General features: G+C 39.1%; 1 protein-coding gene across 1 annotated transcript in view; it reads left to right on the forward strand.

Annotated features, from left to right (window-relative positions):
• ATIC (5-aminoimidazole-4-carboxamide ribonucleotide formyltransferase/IMP cyclohydrolase) overlaps positions 1 to 18725 on the forward strand; it is a 24250-nt gene extending 5525 nt beyond the window's left edge. Inside the window, exons 4-15 of the mRNA XM_010861145.1 lie at positions 1155 to 1243; positions 2120 to 2271; positions 2622 to 2778; positions 5636 to 5761; positions 6876 to 6983; positions 7745 to 7830; positions 8828 to 8917; positions 10207 to 10335; positions 14378 to 14470; positions 15670 to 15852; positions 16824 to 16979; positions 17301 to 18725. Of these exons, the coding sequence (XP_010859447.1) occupies positions 1155 to 1243; positions 2120 to 2271; positions 2622 to 2778; positions 5636 to 5761; positions 6876 to 6983; positions 7745 to 7830; positions 8828 to 8917; positions 10207 to 10335; positions 14378 to 14470; positions 15670 to 15852; positions 16824 to 16979; positions 17301 to 17420 (1489 nt within the window). The 3' untranslated portion in view covers positions 17421 to 18725. The remainder of the gene's footprint in view (positions 1 to 1154; positions 1244 to 2119; positions 2272 to 2621; positions 2779 to 5635; positions 5762 to 6875; positions 6984 to 7744; positions 7831 to 8827; positions 8918 to 10206; positions 10336 to 14377; positions 14471 to 15669; positions 15853 to 16823; positions 16980 to 17300) is intronic.
• Positions 18726 to 20433: the final 1708 nt, after the last annotated feature.

Here is a 20433-nt window from a genome sequence, read left to right on the forward strand (position 1 = left end):
GATGTACTCTGCATATAAGTTAAATAAGCAGGGTGACAATATACAGTCTTGATGTACTCCTTTTCCTATTTGGAACCAGTCTGTTGTTCCATGTCCAGTTCTAACTGTTGCTTCCTGACCTGCATACAGGTTTCTCAAGAGGCCAGTCAGATGGTCTGGTATTCCCATCTCTTTCAGAATTTTTTACAGTTTATTGTGGTCCACACAGTCAAGGCTTTGGCATAGTCAATAAAGCAGAAATAGATGTTTTTCTGGAACTCTCTTGATTTTTCTATGATCCAGCGGATGTTGGCAATTTGATCTCTGGTTCCTCTGCCTTTTCTAAAACCAGCTTGAACATCTGGAAGTTCACGGTTCACATACGGCTGAAGCCTGGCATGGAGAATTTTGACCATTACTTTACTAGCGTGTGAGATGAGTGCAGTTGTGTGGTAGTTTGAGCATTCTTTGGCATTGCCTTTCTTTGGAATTGGAATGAAAACTGACCTTTTCCAGTCCTGTGTCCACTGCTGAGTTTTCCAAATTGACTGGGGTATTGAGTGCAGCACTTTCACAGCATCATCTTTCAGGATTTGAAATAATAGCTCAAGTGGAATTCATCACCTCCACTAGCTTTGTTCATAGTGATGCTTTCTAAGGCCCACTTGACTTCGCATTCCAGTAAGTCCCGCTCTAGGTGAGTGATCACACCATCGTGATTATCTGCGTCGTGAAGATCTTTTTTGTACAGTTCTTCTGTGTATTCTTGCCACCTCTTCTTAATATCTTCTGCTTCTGTTAGGTCCATACCATTTCTGTCCTTTATTGAGCCCATCTTTGCATGAAATGTTCCCTTGGTATCTCTAATTTTCTTGAAGAGATCTCTAGTCTTTCCCATTCTGTTGTTTTCCTCTATTTCTTTGCATTGATCGCTGAGGAAGCTTTCTTATCTCTCCTTGCTATTCTTTGGAACTCTGCATTCAGATGCTTATATCTTTCTTCTTCTCCTTTGCTTTTCGCTTCTCTTTATTTTCTCAGCTATTTGTAAGGCCTCCTCAGACAGCCATTTTGCTTTTTTTGCATTTCTTTTTAATGTTTTAATGTTAGCAGTTACTGATGTGTAAATGGTGGAAGTTTCCACTTTTTCATGATTTCTGAATTCCTCTTTGTTTCAGAGTTGTTGTTTGTAATCTGTATCCCTTTGGGAAGACAGTGGCTTCTCCGGGTGTAACTGTTGAAGAGGCTGTTGAACATATTGATATTGGTAAGTTTGGAAAACCATTTTTGCAGACTGTTTGCACTGAATGAAATGACTCTACCGTCTGAGCCACCAGGGAGGTCCCAGTGTTCACTGTTGAAAGGGTAGAAGATAGTCTCTGGGACTGTTGTTGTTTAGGCACTAAGTCGTGTTCATCTCTTTTGTGACCCTGTGGACTGTAGCCCACCAGACTCTTCTGTCCATGGGATTCTCCAAGCAAGAATACTGGAGTGGGTTTGCCATTTCCCCCTCGAGGGATCGTCCCGACCCAGGGATGGAACCGTACCTCCTACAACAGCAGGCAGATTCTTTACCACTGCGCCACCTGCGAAGCCCAAAACAATGTGTGGTTGTGCATGCATGCCCAGTCACGTCCAACTCTTTGCGACCCCGAAGACTATATCCCTGGGATTTCTTAAGCAAGAATACTAGAGTGGGTTGCCATTTCCTCCTCCAGGGGATCTTACCCACCCAGGGATCAAACCAGCGTCTCCTGTGTCTCTTGTGATTAATTCATTGATATTTTCAGAGCTCTTGGTGTAGAGAGCTTATTTTTTGAATATGACTGAGTACACACATATTATTTTTCTTTATTTTGGGGCTTCCCAGGTGGCCCAGTGGTAAAGAATCCGCCTGCCAAGCAGGAGATGCGGGTTCAGTCCTTGCGTTGGACAGATCCCTTGGAGATGGAAATGACAACCCACTCCAGTATTCTTGCCTGGAAAATCCCACAAGCAGAGGAGCCGAGCAGGCTAAAGTCCTTGGGGTCACAAAGAATCAGAAGTGACTGATTATGTTTTCATGAACGCACAGCATGTACAGTCACTTGATTTGAAAGAGGTTAAACTGATGAAAATGCAAATCATCTTTTGTTCTTCAAAGGAGGAGTGACTCTGCTGAGAGCAGCAGCCAAAAACCACGCTCGAGTGACAGTAGTCTGTGAGCCGGAGGACTATGCAGCCGTAGCCTCAGAGATGCAGGATTCTGACAGCAAAGACACGTCCTTGGAGACAAGACGCCAGTTAGCCTTGAAGGTGGGAACACGCTTTTATCTGGTGTGGTGTTTGCAAAACCAGCAGTACTCCGTTCTCACCACATCATATCACCTGCCAGGGCTCTGGTTGGAGCCGTTATCCTTTTATTAGAAATGGAGAGACCAACATTCAGAGAGGTCTTCTGTCTAAAAATTGAAAGAGAAGTGGCAGGGAGTAATTCTTTGTGCTGTTTAGTATTAGTTGGTGTCTTTCCTGCATGGATGGGTGTGTGGGCTTGTGGGTGTAGTTGGATATATAGCACTTGGAAACCATTTTTAACCTCACTTTTGGTTTTAATCTCACTTTGGGAAGTACTATGGGTATTTCACAAACCTTAACTCTTTTTTTAGGCTTTTACTCATACAGCACAGTATGATGAAGCAATTTCAGATTACTTCAGGAAAGAGTACAGTAAAGGAGTATCTCAGATGCCCCTGAGGTATGGAATGAACCCTCATCAGACTCCTGCCCAGCTGTATACCCTGAAGCCCAAGCTCCCTATCACAGGTAAAGGCTGAGTATTATGTGACATGGTTTGCCGTGTCTGGGTGTGTATGTATCTTTCTTTCTATTGTGTCAGACATGATTCACTTTTTAGAAAATTAATTGCATGGTACCTCTTATAGTTGCCTGAAATTTGAGTTGCCAGTGGGACTTGTAAACAAAAAATACTGTGATAATCCAGGGTTTTGAAGAGAAGTCAAGTTGAAGATACAGGTTGGAGTATCTTTGTGTGCATATTGGTTTTGAAGATGTTGGGACAGGATGAGACGGTCTGGATTTCATAGTAAGATGGTTAGGACCAAACCTTGAAGTGGCAGTAGAGGAACCATTAGAGGAAACAGGGCTGCTGAGAGCAGTGGCTATTTGATTTGAGAATGTTACAGAAAAGTGATTTCCTTGGAATGATGGATTGGTCTGGCAGCCCGTTTGAAATGGGTCAAAATAGTAATGAGAGGTTAGGAACTAAGAATGGTAAAGATAATTCTTTGAAATTAGTCAGGGCTTAAGGATCTGTAGAGTAATAAGAGAGTTTTACAGTTTTTTGGTTTTGTTTTGTTGTGCTTCATCGCTCAGTCATGTCCGACTCTTTGCAACCCCATGCACTGTAGCCCACCAGGCTCCTCTGTCCATGGGGAATCCTCAGGCAAGAATACTGGAGTGGGTTGCCATGCCCTTCTCCAGGGGATCTTCCTGACCCAGGGATCGAACCCAGGTCTCCCACATTGCAGGCAGATTCTTTACCATCTGAGCCATCAGAGAAGCCCTGATTTGTTGCTAAGGTGGGTTGTTTAGTGAGCAAGCACATCCTGCTGCCTGGTACAAGGGAAGGGTGGGTCCAGCGGGCAGAGGAGAGAGCTGTAGGTGTAAAGACTTCGGGGGTGAAGTGTTTCGGGGGACAGCTTCTGTTGTTTACTGTTGCCTATTTTGCTTCTTCGGTGCCTCTCCCATGAGCTCCGTGAAAATAGTCTTTTTTTTGTTTGTTTAAGGGAACTTTATTTCCAGGTAATTTTATTAAAAAGAGCAGGGTTTTTTTTTTGTTTTTTTTTTTCAAATTTTATATTTTGCCCATACCACATATCTAACCTTATAAGATCCATAGTTTAGATTCAAAATGTCTTGTACATTCTATGGGTTTGGGCAAACAAAATTTACTCATCTTATGAAAATTATCCTGTTGTTCAGTTGCTGAATTGTGTCTAACTCTTTTGGGATCCATGGACTGTAGCCTGACAAGCTCCTCTGTCCATGGGATTTCCCAGGCAAAAATACTGGAGTGGGTTGCCATTTCCTTCCTTCTCCAGGGGATCTTCCCGACCCAGGAATTGAGCCCTAAATGTCTCCTACATTGACAGGCATGTTCTGTACCACTGAGCCACTAGGGAAACCTGATACTATCTTGCATAATAGTTTCACCACCCTAAAAACTCCTCCCCTTCAGCCTTCTAACTAACCACAGGCGGCCACTGATCTTTTCACTGTATACTTTTGCTGTTTCCAGATATCCTAGAGTTGGAAACAAACAGTATGTAGTCTTTTCAGACTGACTTCTTGCACTTAACAATCTGTATTTAAGGTTCCTCCATGTCTTTTGATAGCTCATTTCCTCTTGTTACGGAATAATATTTCATTGTGTGTGAATGTACCAGTTTATTCATTCACCTATTGAAAGACATCAAAAACAGAAGGATGCTGTTTGGCAGTTTATGAATAAAACTGTTATAAAGCTTTTTGTACGTGTTTTTGTATAGACCCAAGCCGTCAATTCATTTGGGTAAATAACTAATTTTCTGTTGTATGATTTTATTACACGTTTAGTTTCCTTTCTGGCTCCCCTCATAAGCTTCATGATGACAGTAATTTGGGAGGGACTGTTTTATTCACTGATAACATCCCAAGCTCCTAGAACAGTGCCTAACATTGTAGTAGGCACTCAGTAGATACTTGGCAAGGTTTTGCTTGTGAAAGTATCTGCTATTGAAGATAACACAGAGGAAATGAAATTGTTAAGTTTTTCATTGGTGGCCCATTACTTTGTGTGTGTATGCTAAACTTCTTATAAATATTTACTCATAAGATTTTGGCTTTTAAAAATCCTGCCACTGTTAAGAAAATAGGCAGCAAAAAACTTGTAAGCTCCTTTTTAACTGCATTTCAACTTGAAGCCGAGCCTGCTGAGTCCAGTTAAAAGAAGAGGACCTCCTCCCCTGTCCATCAAATGAGTTTTTTCCCTCCATCTCTCCCACCCACTAAACTCCTGCTTTAGTTTATAACATTATTTCTTAAACTGACACGACTTACAACTTTAAAATATTATGCTCAGTTGCTCAGTCGTGTCCAACTCTGCAACCCCATGGACTGTAGCCCCCCAGGCTCCTCTGTCCATGGGATTCTCCATTCGAGAATAGTGGAGTGGGTTGCCATTTCCTTCTCCAATACTATATTTTAGATACTCTAAATTGTACACTAAAGTCGCACAATTATTTTATCTTAGTTCTGTACTGAAGTGGATCCCTGATGATTGCTAGTCTAGTTGTACTTTTTCCTGTTCCGGAATTCTCTGCTGATTTATTTATGGGTTGGCTGGCTGTGGTCCTCATGGTGTGTGCTCGTATTTATGTTCATGCATTTCTGTGTGTGTGTGTGTGTGTGTGTGTGTGTGTTTGGTAACGTGGGTTCAGACTCTGGTGCTGTATTCACTCACTCATCTCACTGAGTTCTTACATGTTCATATATATCTGTTCGCCTCTTCATTATACTTCTTTTGAAGAATTTTTGTGCAGTCTTTATATGTTTAAAATGTTTTCTAGGAAATGTACACATCTTATTGACCTTGCTTGTTCATGTGTGTTTTTATATGTAGTTCTGAATGGAGCCCCTGGATTTATAAACTTATGTGATGCTTTGAATGCCTGGCAGCTGGTGAAGGAACTCAAAGAAGCTTTAGGCCTTCCAGCTGCTGCGTCTTTCAAACATGTTAGCCCAGCAGGTAAAGCGTTGCACCCTGGGATTCTCTGGAACTGTTCAAAATGAACTTCTTTTTAAAGTTTTTAGAAATTTGACAAGACTCTAAAGTAAATGTGAACAGTCTGGGATGTGTGAAACCACTTTTGATTAATAAAGATATTAATGTAGTAACGGGATAAAATCAGATAACAATAACATGCACACGTATTATTTACATAAAAATAATGTGTGACATTGTTATAAGATAGGAAGGTCAGGAAATAGTTTTATTTGTAGTTGCTGCTACTGCTAAGTCACCTCAGTCGTGTCCGACTCTGTGTGACCCCATAGACGGCAGCCCACCAGGCTCCCCCGTCCCTGGGATTCTCCAGGCAAGAACACTGGAGTGGGTTGCCATTTCCTTCTCCAATGCATGAAAGTGAAAAGTCAAAATGAAGTCACTCAGTTGTGTCCGACTCTTAGCGACCCCATGGACTGCAGCCTTCCAGGCTCCTCCTTCCATGGAATTTTCCAGGCAAGAGTACTGGAGTGGGTTGCCATTGCCTTCTCCCATTATCTGTAGTGGAAGCATGTTTTAGAAAATAAAAGTTATGTTGCCTAATGCAATATGACTAAAATTTTTCCACATGGATGAAAATTTAACTGAGCAGACGTCAAGAATTTGTTACAACACTTTTAACTTTCTATGGCCATTGTCTGAGAGACCTTTTTGCTTCTGTGTCTCAGTCAACTTTACAACTTATTTATAACTCCCACTGACAATTCACCACATAATTAGTTCTCAGATACTGTTTGGATGTTCAAACAATGGGAGCAGCAGGAAAATAGTGTGTGATATCAGGCAGGACAGAGAAAGAGTCAGTAATGAAGTAAAGTAGCTCCATACACATGCCTGGTGCTGGCAGACTCGGTGGCTCTATTTCAGAGGCCAGAGAGGAGAGATACCCCCTGCTTCACCCTCCCCTGCAGTTATATTTTGCCATTTAATTATCTGGCCAAGTAGATTTTTGTTTAATTTGGCATAAGCACTAGAAAGTACCCTGCATGGACTAGATGTTTGGAAAAATGTTGTCCTAATGTAGGAATTGACAAGTGGTAACTGAGATTTTTGACTTATAAATGGGTCTCTATACCAGGTGCTGCTGTTGGAATTCCACTCAGTGAAGACGAAGCCAGCGTCTGCATGGTCTATGATCTGTACAAAACCCTCACACCCGTAGCCACTGCATACGCAAGAGCAAGAGGTCAGACGAATAATAGCGTGTAGTTTTTTTTTTTCTTTTTTTTTTTTTTAGAGGAAAGGTAATATCTGATCTTAAATATCCTTTTTGGTATAAGATTTCAAATTATGTTAATTCATTTTTTATTAGTACTACAGAATAACTATATGAGAGCCTTGGAATAAATTTGTTTATAAAAATGTGTGTTTTAGTATTTTAATGTAATAAAGGGGAACACAATTTCAGATTAGCCTATTGAATGTATTTGTTTTGCTTAAATTATAGTTATTTAAGTACACTGAATTTGGTTAAAGTTAACATTTTATATAATTCACAAATGTCTAATTGATGAGTTTAATAGCCTATGAATATTGTAATAACATTAATGGGAGATTATTAAGATACTTTATCATAGTTTACCTTCTACAGCAAGGGTTCGCCAGCTATTACTCAACAGGCTAAGCCAGCCCACCACGCATCTTTATCGATGTAGTTCAGGTGGAGTAGGGTGATATGGTATTGTCCGTGACTGTTCCAACCTCAGAGTTGAAACCCGGATCACTAAGCTTAAAAAATATTTACTATCAGGCCCTTTGCTGAATGTTGTTCTAGAAGGTAAAATTAAAGAATATTTCTTACTGATTATTTCAGTTAAACAACTTACTAATCTATTGTTTAAATCTCAAGTTAGATTTAATGTGATCACTTTGGGGTTTTTTGAATGTTATTTTTTTCTGTATAAGGATAATCTGTGATAAACACTTTGTTTTAATTTTTATTTACAGGGGCTGATAGGATGTCTTCCTTTGGTGACTTTGTTGCATTATCTGATGTTTGTGATGTCCCTACTGCCAAGATTATCTCCAGAGAGGTTAGTGGAATTCTGCATCTTGATCCGTATATAGCTAAGTAGAGCCAAATTTTACGTAGTGTTTATTGAAACCATAATGTATAATATTTGTATTTGGCTATTGTTATGTAAAGTTTTACATATTTAATTCTTTTAAATTGTCTAGTCATTATTTTAATGCCAAAATTATTATTTCTGAAGCTGACTATATACCTTCATTAGGTCTGTAATGAAAGAGACTGTTTAGTGGGGGAAATTATAACCTATTCTGAAAAAGTAACCCCATCAATTGAGTATCAAACAAGCATTCCAGAAGGGTGGGAGGGTGGTGTTGGGGATTGGGGAGACAGAAGAAGAATGAAGTTAGCTCAGGTAGCTTGGAAGGAAACAGATAGCATTAAGGCTAACAGGGCCAGTGGCTTGACGATATTTAGTTTCATCGCAGGGCTTCTTACCATCACCCCTACCATCCCCAGCGACAGCGGAGTTGGCATGTCCCATTACAGGTTACATATAGCATGAGGCTTGGGGTGTGAGCTGTGACTTTTGTACTTTTTGTGTCTTTAGCTGTACTGTGTTAATCTCTGATTTCCTCTGAACCCCTTCTCTTGCTTTTGAGGAGCCTGCCTTGCCTCGGATCATTTAGCCAGGTTCTAGCAGAGCCAGAACTGGAAGAACATGCTCTGTCTAATTAGTGCAGAACAACCCCTGAACAGAATAGTAAAAAAGTCATGTGTCTTCCTAAGATACATGTATCACAGCAAATCATTCATATATTCTTCATTAAAATTGAAACAGACAACCAAAATGACACTAATGAGATAAGATCAGCTGTAAAAAGATGTCTTCTAGCACAGACTTATCCTTTCCAAGTATAGTGTTTGTATTATCTAGTAGAGGTAGAAACCAGAAACTGCTGCTGCATTATTTATGACACATAAGTATGTCTAGATTGTTTAGGTGGTATTCTCTGATTTTTTAAAATAGAAATTAATATCTAATGTTGATACATGTATAGGTATCTGATGGTATTATTGCCCCGGGATATGAAAATGAAGCTTTGAAAATACTTTCCAAAAAGAAAAATGGTAATTACTGTGTTCTTCAGGTTAGTGCAATTCATATTTACAGTAATAATTGCTCTTTTATTTTTCCCCATATTTAATCTTTTCTTTATACTGATAACCATTCTAATTTATCCTTTTTTACTATGATTTCTTTATCCTTAATCCTACAGGTTTTTTCTTCCTGTTAATTTTTTGAGTTTCAGATCAAGATAGCTTTCTCACCCTTTCTTTTAATTTTTTAAAAAATAATTTATTTAAAATGGTTTCCTGTTCAAAAGGTATTAAAGGTTATTTGAAATCTTTCCTTTCCTTCTGCCACTCTATTACCTTTTTTTAAAGTAATATTTTCAATTCTTGCTCATCTTGCCTGAAATACATAGTCTGTGCATATTCAGCAAATACTCGATTGATAGTCAGCACCAGACAGTGTCATGTTTCAGGGTGTCAGAAGAGTATCAGGGCTTCCTCAATATTTTGTTTGGGAATTTGGCTAAGTTCGCACCTAGACACGTAATTACAACCGTGAAAAACGTGTTTCCTTTGCCTGACCAGAGGCAAGTTTTTTGACATCAGTTATAGGTGGGCACATCTCAGTTTTAGAAATTTTATAATAGAAAAAAAAAAAGGACCATTTTAGAATTCATGAAAATGCAAATTAAGTAGAATTAATATGAGGGCTTGCTTCTGAGTTACAGGTTATCAGTGCTTTCTGTACTGTTTAAGTATAGAAAAATGTCTGGGGAGAGAGTAGTATTATGACATAGGTTATTCCCATGCCCCATCATTTCAGATCAAAATCTGGAAGAGGTCAAGAGAGCCGTGAATGACATACTCCTTTCCAAATGACAAAGACACATGCTACAAATGCTGTTCTCCATTGAACTTTTTAATCTTGGCTGAGTATTTGTAGTAAATTGTTAGAAAGAAAAGAAAACTAGTGGTTAATTTTTGTGCCACTGCCTGTTTTGTAGCCAGTCTGTTTTATCTACTGTTTTGTTTTGTTTAAAAAAAAAAAAAACTATGTGGGCAGTGCTTTCAGTTACTAAAACCAGAAGTTCTCTGTTAGAATTATTGGTTCTATTATGTTGGTGTAAGTTACAAAATCCTGTGAGGTTATAAAGCCTATAAAGTTTTGGAGTAAAATATTGGTGCCTGGCCATTCTATTACAGCCATCCTGAAATGATCTTGTACCTGCTTAAGTCAGAAAAAAAAAAAAAACATGCATATAACCTTACTTGTAATAATAAACCTTGAACATAAATTAAGTGAATGATTTTGCGAGATGTGGATTTTTTTACTCTTAACTTTTTAAATTTGTGTTTTATTTAGATGGACCAGTCTTATATTCCAGATGAAAATGAAGTTCGAACTCTCTTTGGTCTTCGTTTAAGCCAGAAGAGAAATAATAGTGTTGTCAACAGGTCACTGTTTAGCAACATTGTTACCAAGAATAAAGATGTAAGTCTGAAAAATAACTGAATACTAGTAATTCCGTAGATCAGTTTTTTAACATTTATATGCTTATGCATTTATGAAGGCCCATATTTTAAAACTGATCAATACGCAAAGAGCTAGTCCTTCTTTGATTTGTCAAGTAAGTTTGAGAACTTAAAAAGTGAGCAAAAGACCAACCATGTTAGAAACTTTTGTGCACCTGTGTGTATGTGGTCAGTTATCTTCAGTTCTACATAAATGGGATCATGTCTTTTATCACTTGGCTTTTTTCCGTGCATTAAGCTACAGCTGTGTTTCTGTATCAATAAACATAGGTGCACGTCTTCATCAGAAAGGCCACATGCAGTCTGTGTACTGTGATGGGTATCTAGGTTGTTTCCACGCTCAGTGCTGTGGTCCATGTTTACATGTAGTAATGAATTTGCTTTTGTCCTGTTGTCATATTTTAGAAGGACATGTTCCTAGGATAATACTGGATTGGGTGTTGTTGTTTTTTTAATTTACATGTTTTATATCATTTAATATGCACAGCTGCCTCTGGGTGGAGTGTAACCACTGTCATCTGTATTGTAAAGATCACAAATTGTGACATAGAGGACAGTTAAGAGATTTGGCTACACAGTAAGGAAATGGTTGAGATGGTACGTGTTTTTCTGAGATCTCCTGATTGGGCCTTCAGTTTTAAAGGCCTTCAGTTTCCTACACAGTAAGGAAATGGTTGAGATGGTACTTGTTTTTCTGAGATCTCCTGATTGGGCCTTCAATTTTCTGCGGATCTGATGTTGGCTATACTTTTTTTTTTCCATTACTTTGGATGTGTAACTAACTTCATTGTTATCTGGTCTTGTCTGCTGGTATGCCTGGCATTTTTGACTGAATGCTGGTCATGAGAATCAGATGAACTAAAAATTCATATTTTTAAGGCAAGACGGGAAAAATTTAAACATAAAACTTACTCTCTGCCCTTTGGCCTCCTGTCTCCCCTTGAGTGTGCAGTGTGCATCTGTATTATGTACTAACCAGGCCTCCCCAATGATAGAACTATCTGCTCAATCATAATTCAGTCTTAGACTTGTGACAGTGTAACTATAGATACGGGAAGAAGCAAAAAGAGGGAACCATTTCTTGTACTGTAACAGACAAGACATGTGGCCCAGAGGCTTTTGGTTACTGTTAAAAGGGACCAGTAATAACACATCAGGTGGCCGATCAACAAAATGCTTGCCTGAACTAAGGGAGCATTCCTAGCACCATGGAACAAATTAGTCAAGAAATGCCTCCCAAACCTTGGTTGAAATTAAGACAGAGAGGGAGCGGATCACAAAATTAACTAGCTCACCTACCATCCACTTCTGTAAGAATCAAGTCTTCAGCCACGGCAGTCACTGAAAGGAATTCAGGATGAGGTAACTTTGTGCTCTAGAGAAACTTGACAGAACTGGCCCTCAGATAGTTTGGATATTTTCAGGAGATTTTATGAAACCCAGTTTCTTGCATCTTAAAAGATCATCCCATACTTAGAAGAGTACTGAAACCGTTAACTAAGGTGGGTCTTCGAGGACAGCAGTGACCTTCTACTGAGATGTGTGCCTGGTTGCATATGCCCCTTCATCAACATCAAGTACATGCTTGCCACACCCTTACCTGTTTGGAACTGTTCTCCAGGCTCTCTGAGAGGCTTTCTCCTGGGTTTATAATCCTTAGGTTGACTCAGAATTTCCATTTCTTTTGTAGGTTGACTGTTGATCAGTTTTTTTGTCCGTAATATGAAAAAGCCATAAAGATACTTTGAGCATCTGGTTAGTGCTATTTTCCTTCCATAGAGCTGAGCTCAGCTCATTTACGTCTTAGTTACCACCTTGCAACTAGGAGAAGGCCTGGAGGAGAAAACAGAGTCACACTGTTGCTTCCTTTATCACCGGGGTGTTTGCCTCTTGCCTCTCAGTACTCGATATTTTATGAGCTCTGTATTCAGTATTTCTGTCTGTTCTTAGAAAAGGATTAGTCTCTTAACAAGTCATTGTGTAACAGAAGTGGACAATGGGTTAGCTGTTGTTCTCCGGTGTGAGTTCTGAGGCTTTAAGTAGAATGCTGAAAATAGGCTTTAAAATCTTCATCGGGCTAGTTCTGTTAATAAACATATAGTGATTAAGGCATGATCTTTGTTGATTTACTGGGTATTTCATTTGTATTGTTGAAAGTTAATGGTACCCTAAAATAAAAGAACATTTTAGGAATCATAAGTAAAGATATCTTGCAGGTTTTTGGAATCCGCTCCTTTGATAAAGACCCTGAGGTCCTGGGTTAGCAGTATTACTTAAAGCAGCTCACAGTAAAATAGGGCTCTGGATTTTTTTTTTTTTTTCCACTTTTTTTTTTTAACCTGGTTGGTTAACGTATTTTTAAAAATACTGAAAGGGCATTGAGCCAAATTCCGTGGTACCCATGCTGACAACCATGCCTATTTATTGAGAATCTTAATTTTTGTAAGTTTTCCTTGTAGGTTTATAGGTATTGGACTGATTAATAATTTAGTGGAACCTGAGAGGTTTTGTGCTTCTGGCTGTGCTATCTTGGATATTTTTACGAGTCTGTGATTTTAATCATTTATCTAAGTTCTTCTCTACTTGTTCACATGTATTTTTAATAGAAATTTGGAAACCTACGGATGAGAATGGTGGATTTATCTTCCTTTATATTCTTCTCCCTTCTTCATGTGTTCATTTTTATGTGTATGTCCTTTTTCTTGAAATGTCTCTCCATGTCTTTTGCCCATTTTCTAATTAGATTTGTGACTGAGTTTTAAGAGGTTTTTACATGTTTTGAATACTACTTCTTTGCTGGATATGTAGTTTGCAAATATTTTCTTACAGTCTGTAGCTTGTCTTTTTATCCTCAATACAGTACCTTTCAAAGAGTAGAAGTATTAATTTTGATGAAGTTGTATCAGTTTTTCAGTTAGCTTAATTTATCAATTAGCTGTGCTTAAATATTCTGTCCACTTAGCATACCAACATAGATCATTATCCTTCTTTTCAATTTTATTTGCTCTTTATAGTAAAGATAGTGACATTTTTAGTTATCATAGTTGTTTCATTCTATTTGAACCAGTATTTAGTTCATAATACATTTTTTAATACCTTCTACATAGAATATTCTAGGCAAACCAAAAAATGATCCTAATATGACTTTGCCTGAAGAGCCTTGGATGTGTGTGCATCACAGTTGATTGTAGTATCTGTACAAATTATTCTCAGTGTAGTTTCTGAACAATAGCATCTCCAGTTATTTGTTGATACTGTGATAGAGAGAATACTGTTCATCAGTGTTGGAGTGGATATAGTTTTCATGTCTAGTGCGATATGTAAACAGGCTTAAGCCAAAATTCCTGTAAAAATGGTGTCAGTTTGAGTCTGTGATGCATTAGGCATCACACAGAGTTCCATGACAAATATGTTAGACATGATCCTTTCAGTAAAACATGATAGTGTCTCCTATGAACAGTTATAAAGACATAAAGAAAGCTGAGTGCCGAAGAATTGATGCTTTTGAACTGTGGTGTTGGAGAAGACTCTTGAGAGTCCCTTGCACTGCAAGGAGATCAAACCAGTCCATCCTAAAGGAGATCAGTCCTGACTATGCATTGGAAGGACTGATGCTGAAGCTGAAACTCCAGTACTTTGGCCACCTGATGCGAAGAACTGATTCATTTGTAAAGACCCTGATGCTGGGAAAGATTGAAGGCAGGAGAAGAAGGGTACAACAGAGGATGAGATGGTGGGATGGCATCACCGACTCAATGGACATGAGTTTGAGTAAACTGTGGGAGTTGATGGTGGACAGGGAGGCCTGGTGTGCTGCAGTCCATGGGGTCGCAAAGAGTTGGACACAAAGAGCAGCTGAACTGAATGAACAGTTAATTTCATTCCCTCATCTGAAGGATAGAACTGCATTATAGGCCTGTTATAATAAATGAAGCATAGGATGCTAAAAGTCAAACGAAGTTTAAAAGAAACACCAATTTACTATTTTGTCTTTTTTCTAGTTGCCGGAATCTGCGCTCAGGGACCTCATCGTGGCCACCATTGCTGTCAAGTACACCCAGTCGAACTCCGTGTGCTATGCCAAGAATGGGCAGGTAACCAAGCTGTCAGGCTCACCTTGGGGGAAACTGTGGTTTTACAAAGTGATACTCAAAAATCTGTCTGCCTTGGGAACTAGACTGGCTTGAAAAGGAAGATGTTGCCAAGTTTTTCTCCTTGGGTTTGTCAGTATTTACTCGGTGATGACTACAAAGTATTGTTGGAATTAAGTATTAGAATGGTTCTATTGTTCCTTACCTGGAATGAGTTGGCACATTTTGGAGTAGCAGACTGTTAATAGCTCCTACGGAGCTAGTTTATTCGCTCCCCTCCTCCCTGTCAGTAGTATTTCCAGTGAAGAGGGAGGAGAAAGTACTAGCCCATTATTTTGCAGCTTGAAGGGTATTTTTATTTATATTTCTGTAAGTCATTTTACTAAGAATCTGCAAGCTGGGAGTTAGCATCATCTTTTAAAATCAACTTTATTGAGGTATAAATTTATATACAGTAAAATGCACCCTTTTAAAAAAAGTTTAACACTTTGCACAGATTATATGATTGTTTGACCACTACCATAGTCAAGATGTTGAACATCTCTTCTGATCTGATGTTAAGCTAGAGACCTTCTTTCTTAGTGTACCAGCCCACAGAGTATAGAACCAAGGTGGTTCATCACCACAACTCTACTAGCTCTGGGGTGTACCTGGATTTGCCATAATAACTTTAGCACTGTTTCTTCTCATAGTGTCTTGAGCTCCTCTCTAGACATTTGTTAAATTATTTAGCCCATAAGTGGAAGGGGAGAGTGGGCATTAATTGGAATTAATTAATATTAATAACCTGGAAGACCCTTTCAAATATAGCATTTTAGTGATTGCCTACTGTAGCAAAAGAGCTAGACATGACTTAGTGACTAAAAACTGTTGAAAGATTGCTAACCTGTAGTAACAAAAATCTGGAAGATTGTGGCTGCTGGTCTAATAAGTTCCAGTAAGACCATGCTTTACTGCTGATATCTAGAAGTTCTAGAAACTTCTGTCTAATATTAATAGCCATGCCTCAAATGTCACTGAAGAGTAAAACATGAATAGTATTTATAAAACGTGTTACCCTACCTTTTAAAACTATTTATACGTCGTTTGGCCTGATTTTTCCCCCCACATAAAATTGATAGATTTGAGGGGACTATGCACAAAAAATCCATTGAGAAACATGTTGTTGGAGAAGTATTCATTTTAATGCCCATGTTCTTCAGGTTATTGGCATCGGAGCAGGACAGCAGTCTCGTATACACTGCACACGCCTTGCAGGTGATAAGGCAAACTGTTGGTGGCTTAGACATCACCCACAAGTGCTTTCCATGAAGTTTAAAACTGGCGTGAAGAGAGCGGAAATCTCCAATGCCATCGATCAGTATGTTACTGGAACTATCGGCGAGGTAAAAGGGCTGTTATTGAGTGGGGTTTACCCTTTCCTGTGTAACTGTCGTCATCACTCCAAAGAGAAAAGGTATCAGGTTGGCCAAAAAGTTTGTTTGGGTTTTTCTGTAAGATCTTATGGAAACATTTGAATGAACTTTTTGGCCATCGTATTTTTCTTGAAGCTTTAGATTGTCTAAAATTACTAATCTAAACAACCTCTGTCTCATTTACCTCTCTTTGGCATTCTTTACCCCTTTCTGACACCGCAGATCATATCTTCTTAGATTATAGCCACTGCTTTAGTTTTGTGTACTTGTACCCCCGCTGGTTCTAAGTTTTGATGGCAGGGACTGTTGTTCACCCATCTTGGATATCTGTCACAGTGCCAGGCATGTTGCTTGCTATGTGATGGATGTGTATTCAACATTGCATACAGGTTACTTGATAGCAGGTAGCAAATGCCCCTGACATTCTCCAGAAATTCCATTAACAACTCAGTGTACTTGTGTTATGTTTCATGTGCTTTAATGTTTTCTACCTTAAAGAAGGTATGAGGGAGCATTAAAATTGCAGGTATTAGGTAGCCTGCTAAAAAAGTAGGACTTAGCCCAGTTTCTGGAAATACAAGTGCTTAATGGGTAATGGTTACAAAATAAAAATTAAGTTCTGGTCTTCTGAGGGGGTGAGTCAGCTCCACTAGGTTGTCCAGCCAGGGATAGGAATCCACAATACAATCAACAAGTGTTGTTGGAGAACATGCCTTGTAACCAGGAGGTGTTTCAAACAGTCTTTTTTAAAAATGACGTTAATACTTGATTTTTCTGCTCGATAATTACACAGCAAATTGTGCTCTAAGTCCTGGAAGAGGACTTACATATATGAATAAGAATAAAAGTAGATTGTAGAGTACATCCCAGCATTCTGATTTGTATCAGATAGTACTGAAAATGGTGTAATACTTGTCTTTCCCCCCTGTCCCCACTTACAGGGTGAAGATTTGATCAAGTGGAAGGCACTGTTTGAGGAGGTCCCTGAGTTGTTAACCGAGACAGAAAAAAAGGAATGGATTGACAAACTTAATGAAGTTTCCATCAGCTCTGATGCCTTCTTTCCTTTCCGGGACAATGTAGACAGAGCTAAAAGGGTAAGTATGAAGTTGGTGTGTGTTTGCATAGATTTGGTTATTATGTACTAATTATTTTAGAAATAGTGCTTCTGGTTTTTTCAGTTCTGAGTTATATGTAAGTTGTGATGATACGATGTATCAGTATAATAGCTAGAGAATTATTTGCTTTATGGATAGCCCAAATTCCATTATTTTGCCTCTTTGACAATGAATCAGTCTGTAATGTGAATTGTTGTTAGCTTACTCTCTTTACTGGGGCTGGCAGTGGTAGTGGTTGATTCTGGCATGTTTTGGCATGAGGTTGTATTTTGAGAGTTGATCTCTGTCTTCCCCTCCCAGAGTGGCGTGGCCTACATCGCTGCCCCTTCCGGTTCTGCCGCTGACAAAGTTGTGATCGAGGCTTGCGATGAGCTGGGAATAATCCTTGCTCACACGAATCTCCGGCTCTTCCATCACTGACTTCATCAATACATTATTTTATACCCTGCCTCTGTGTAGGTGAAAAATCACATATGGAATTTTGAAAATGACCTTTGTTTAAAACTAAAGCATAAAATTTAATAATCTTCAGTCTATACTGTCTTAGTTATAGGCACTGTCTTGATTATTGTAACTTAATAATAAATTGTGAAATTGGGTAGTGTGAGTCCTTCGCAGTAGTGTTTTGGAAAGATTTCTTGGCTATGTCCAGGTCCTTGGCATTTTCATATAAATTTTAGAATCAGCTAGTCTGTTTTTACAGAAAAAAACCTCTTGAGATTTTAATTGGCATTGCATTGAATCTGTAGATCAATTTGTGGAGAACTGATGTACCATCTTCTCTCCCTTTGAAGATTGATGCCCCTCTGGTTCCCACCAGCTTTTGGTTGCTTTACAGGAGCTTCAAATAGACCTTTTAAATATTTTTGGCCAGTGTTCATAATTATCTGCAGAAGGATTAGTCCAAAAATTTACACCAATAAATATAATAACTTCTAATAATTGGTGTAGCTTAAATAGCTTTTATATTTCTAAGTAATTTCTAGCAAAGTATTTTTTTCCTCTCTAGGAATTTGACTGTTTTAAGTTTTCAAAATTGTTAATTAGCATATAGTTGTAAGTAGTTTTCTGAATTTTTAAAAGATCTTTATTACGGATGTTTTGGGATGAACACAAAATAGTAAAATTCTGTGTATCTATAATACTGCTTGAGTTTTATCTACTTTTCCCCCACTTGCAATGCCTAAACACTATTTTGAAGCAAAGTCTATATATTTCATTTGTAAATATTTCAATCAGTTAATATAAAAATAAAGTAGAAAATAGTTTTTAAAAGGAATATTCTCACACTAGAGCACCAAGAAGTGTGACACCCCAGGGGCAATGAACATAACTAAAACTAAGGTCGTGGTTTCTAACACCACTGTCTAAAAGGAGCCAGGACCCCGTGAAGAAATAGCTTACTGCAGTCTGTGCAGAAAACCCGTAACAAAACATCTGGATCAGTAAACAGTGTATTTAAGTTGGGGGAGCGCCTAGGGCCCAGGAAGAAAAACATCAGGCCTCACTCATTTATGAACCATCCCTGAGGGCAGCTTGTACCACCCTGATACCTCTAGGGGCACCTTCTTACTAAAGCCCGGTCTTTGTCCCTTCCTGAGAGCATGAGTTCCTGTGGGTCTTCAAGTTTCCAGTGCTTCCATTCTTGGACACTCTTAAAGCTCATTTTTGCTAAACACAGTGCTAGGCACAAATTTACTTTAAAAAATAAATGTAATAAACCATGCCTGTGTGGAAAGTGCGTTAAACATCTGTAGCTTGAAGAATCTTTGTTTTTCGGCCATGCTGTGTGGCTTGTAAGACCTTAGTGCCCTGGCCAGGAATTGAATATGGGCTCCAGCAGTGAAGGCGAAAAGTTCTCTTAACTATTGGATCACCAGGGAATTGCCAAGGATCATTTTTAAATAAACACATACATCACCATCAATGAGGTGAAAAAGAATTTTGCCAGCAGTTCCCCTGCCAGTCCCCCTCCTCACCACACCTGCTCTTGATCACGTTCCTTGCTTTCCTTCTAGGAAACCACCTTTGGGTCGTTTATGATCATCACTACTTGTTTTGATACTCATCGGTTTGGTGATCTTGGGCACATGCCTTGTGTTAGTTGCTCAGTCATGTCCGAATCTTTGTGATCCCAAGGACTGTGACCCAGCAGACTCATCTGTCCATGGGGTTTTCCAGGCAAGAATACTGGAGTGGGTTGCCATTTCCTCCTCCAGGAGATCTTCCCAACCCAGGGGTCAACCCCATGTCTTCTACATTAGCAGGCAGATTCTTTACCACTAAGTCACCAGCCTCTTGGAATTTTGTTTTCTCAGCTATAAAATGGAGATGGATTTGCTCTCAGAGAGGCTGAATAGCTCCTGATTATTAGCACACAATCCAGGGCTAGTTTATCAGGTTCAAGTTCCAGCTTTGTTACTGACAAGCTGTGTGATGTTAGGTGATTCACCTAGACTTCCCCTAACTTTCTACTTGTAAAGTGATGTTGTAGTACACAACTGTTAGGGTTGCCCTAAGGAGTAAATGGAGCAAAGTGTTTAAGAGCACTTAGAACACCACCTGGGGTGTGATAAATACTATTCATAAAAAAAGCTACGTATTGCTTTCATTATGCTTTTGTGTATATGGGGCATAAAAGGTAATGGAAGATGATATTAATGTATGGAGATTGGATTTTGCCTCAGTTTTTGAACTGGTAGCCAGAAAGTTTCTGAGTTCCTTCAGTCTTTCATCTACTCTATTTTCCCAAACCCCACTTCTTACAGCTACCAAATTGGTTGGCTAGACCTGTACCAGGGTCCTAGCCCAGGCCATGACCCCTCACCTGGGTCAGAGATGTTCTTTCTCTGATGGGATTCATGCAGCGAGTAGCACAAACTGATGCTGAGATTAAAACAGCACAAACTTTATTCAATGGCCAAAGAATGGAGAAGTAGGAACCTAGTTTGCAGATCAACTTCTTGTTCCAGTTCAGGTAGAGACACCAAATATATAGAAGGTTCAAGGTAAAAGGGAGGGAATTGGAAAGAGGGGGAGGAATATTCATGAGTTATCCAAGGACAACACTGGTTTATGGAATTCTGCAGGCCCAAATACTGGGGTGGATAGCCATTCCATTCCCCAGGGGATCCTCCCAACCCAGGGATCAAACCCAGGTCTCCTGCATTGCAGGCAGATTCTTTACCAGCTGAGCCACCTGACCTCCTGACCCGCCTCTTGAGAAATCTGTATGCAGGTCAGGAAGCGAAGGTTAGAACTGGACACAGAACAACAGACTGGTTCCAAATAGGGAAAGGAGTATGTCAAGGCTGTATATTATCACTCTGCTTATTTAACTTATATGCAGAGTACATCATGAGAAACGCTGGGCTGGATGAAGCACAAGCTGGAATCAAGATTGCTGGGAGAAATATCAGTAACCTCATATATG

The sequence above is a fragment of the Bison bison genome, unplaced genomic scaffold (genome assembly GCF_000754665.1).
Source record: "Bison bison bison isolate TAMUID 2011002044 unplaced genomic scaffold, Bison_UMD1.0 scf7180017864471, whole genome shotgun sequence".
Lineage (NCBI taxonomy): Eukaryota > Metazoa > Chordata > Mammalia > Artiodactyla > Bovidae > Bison > Bison bison.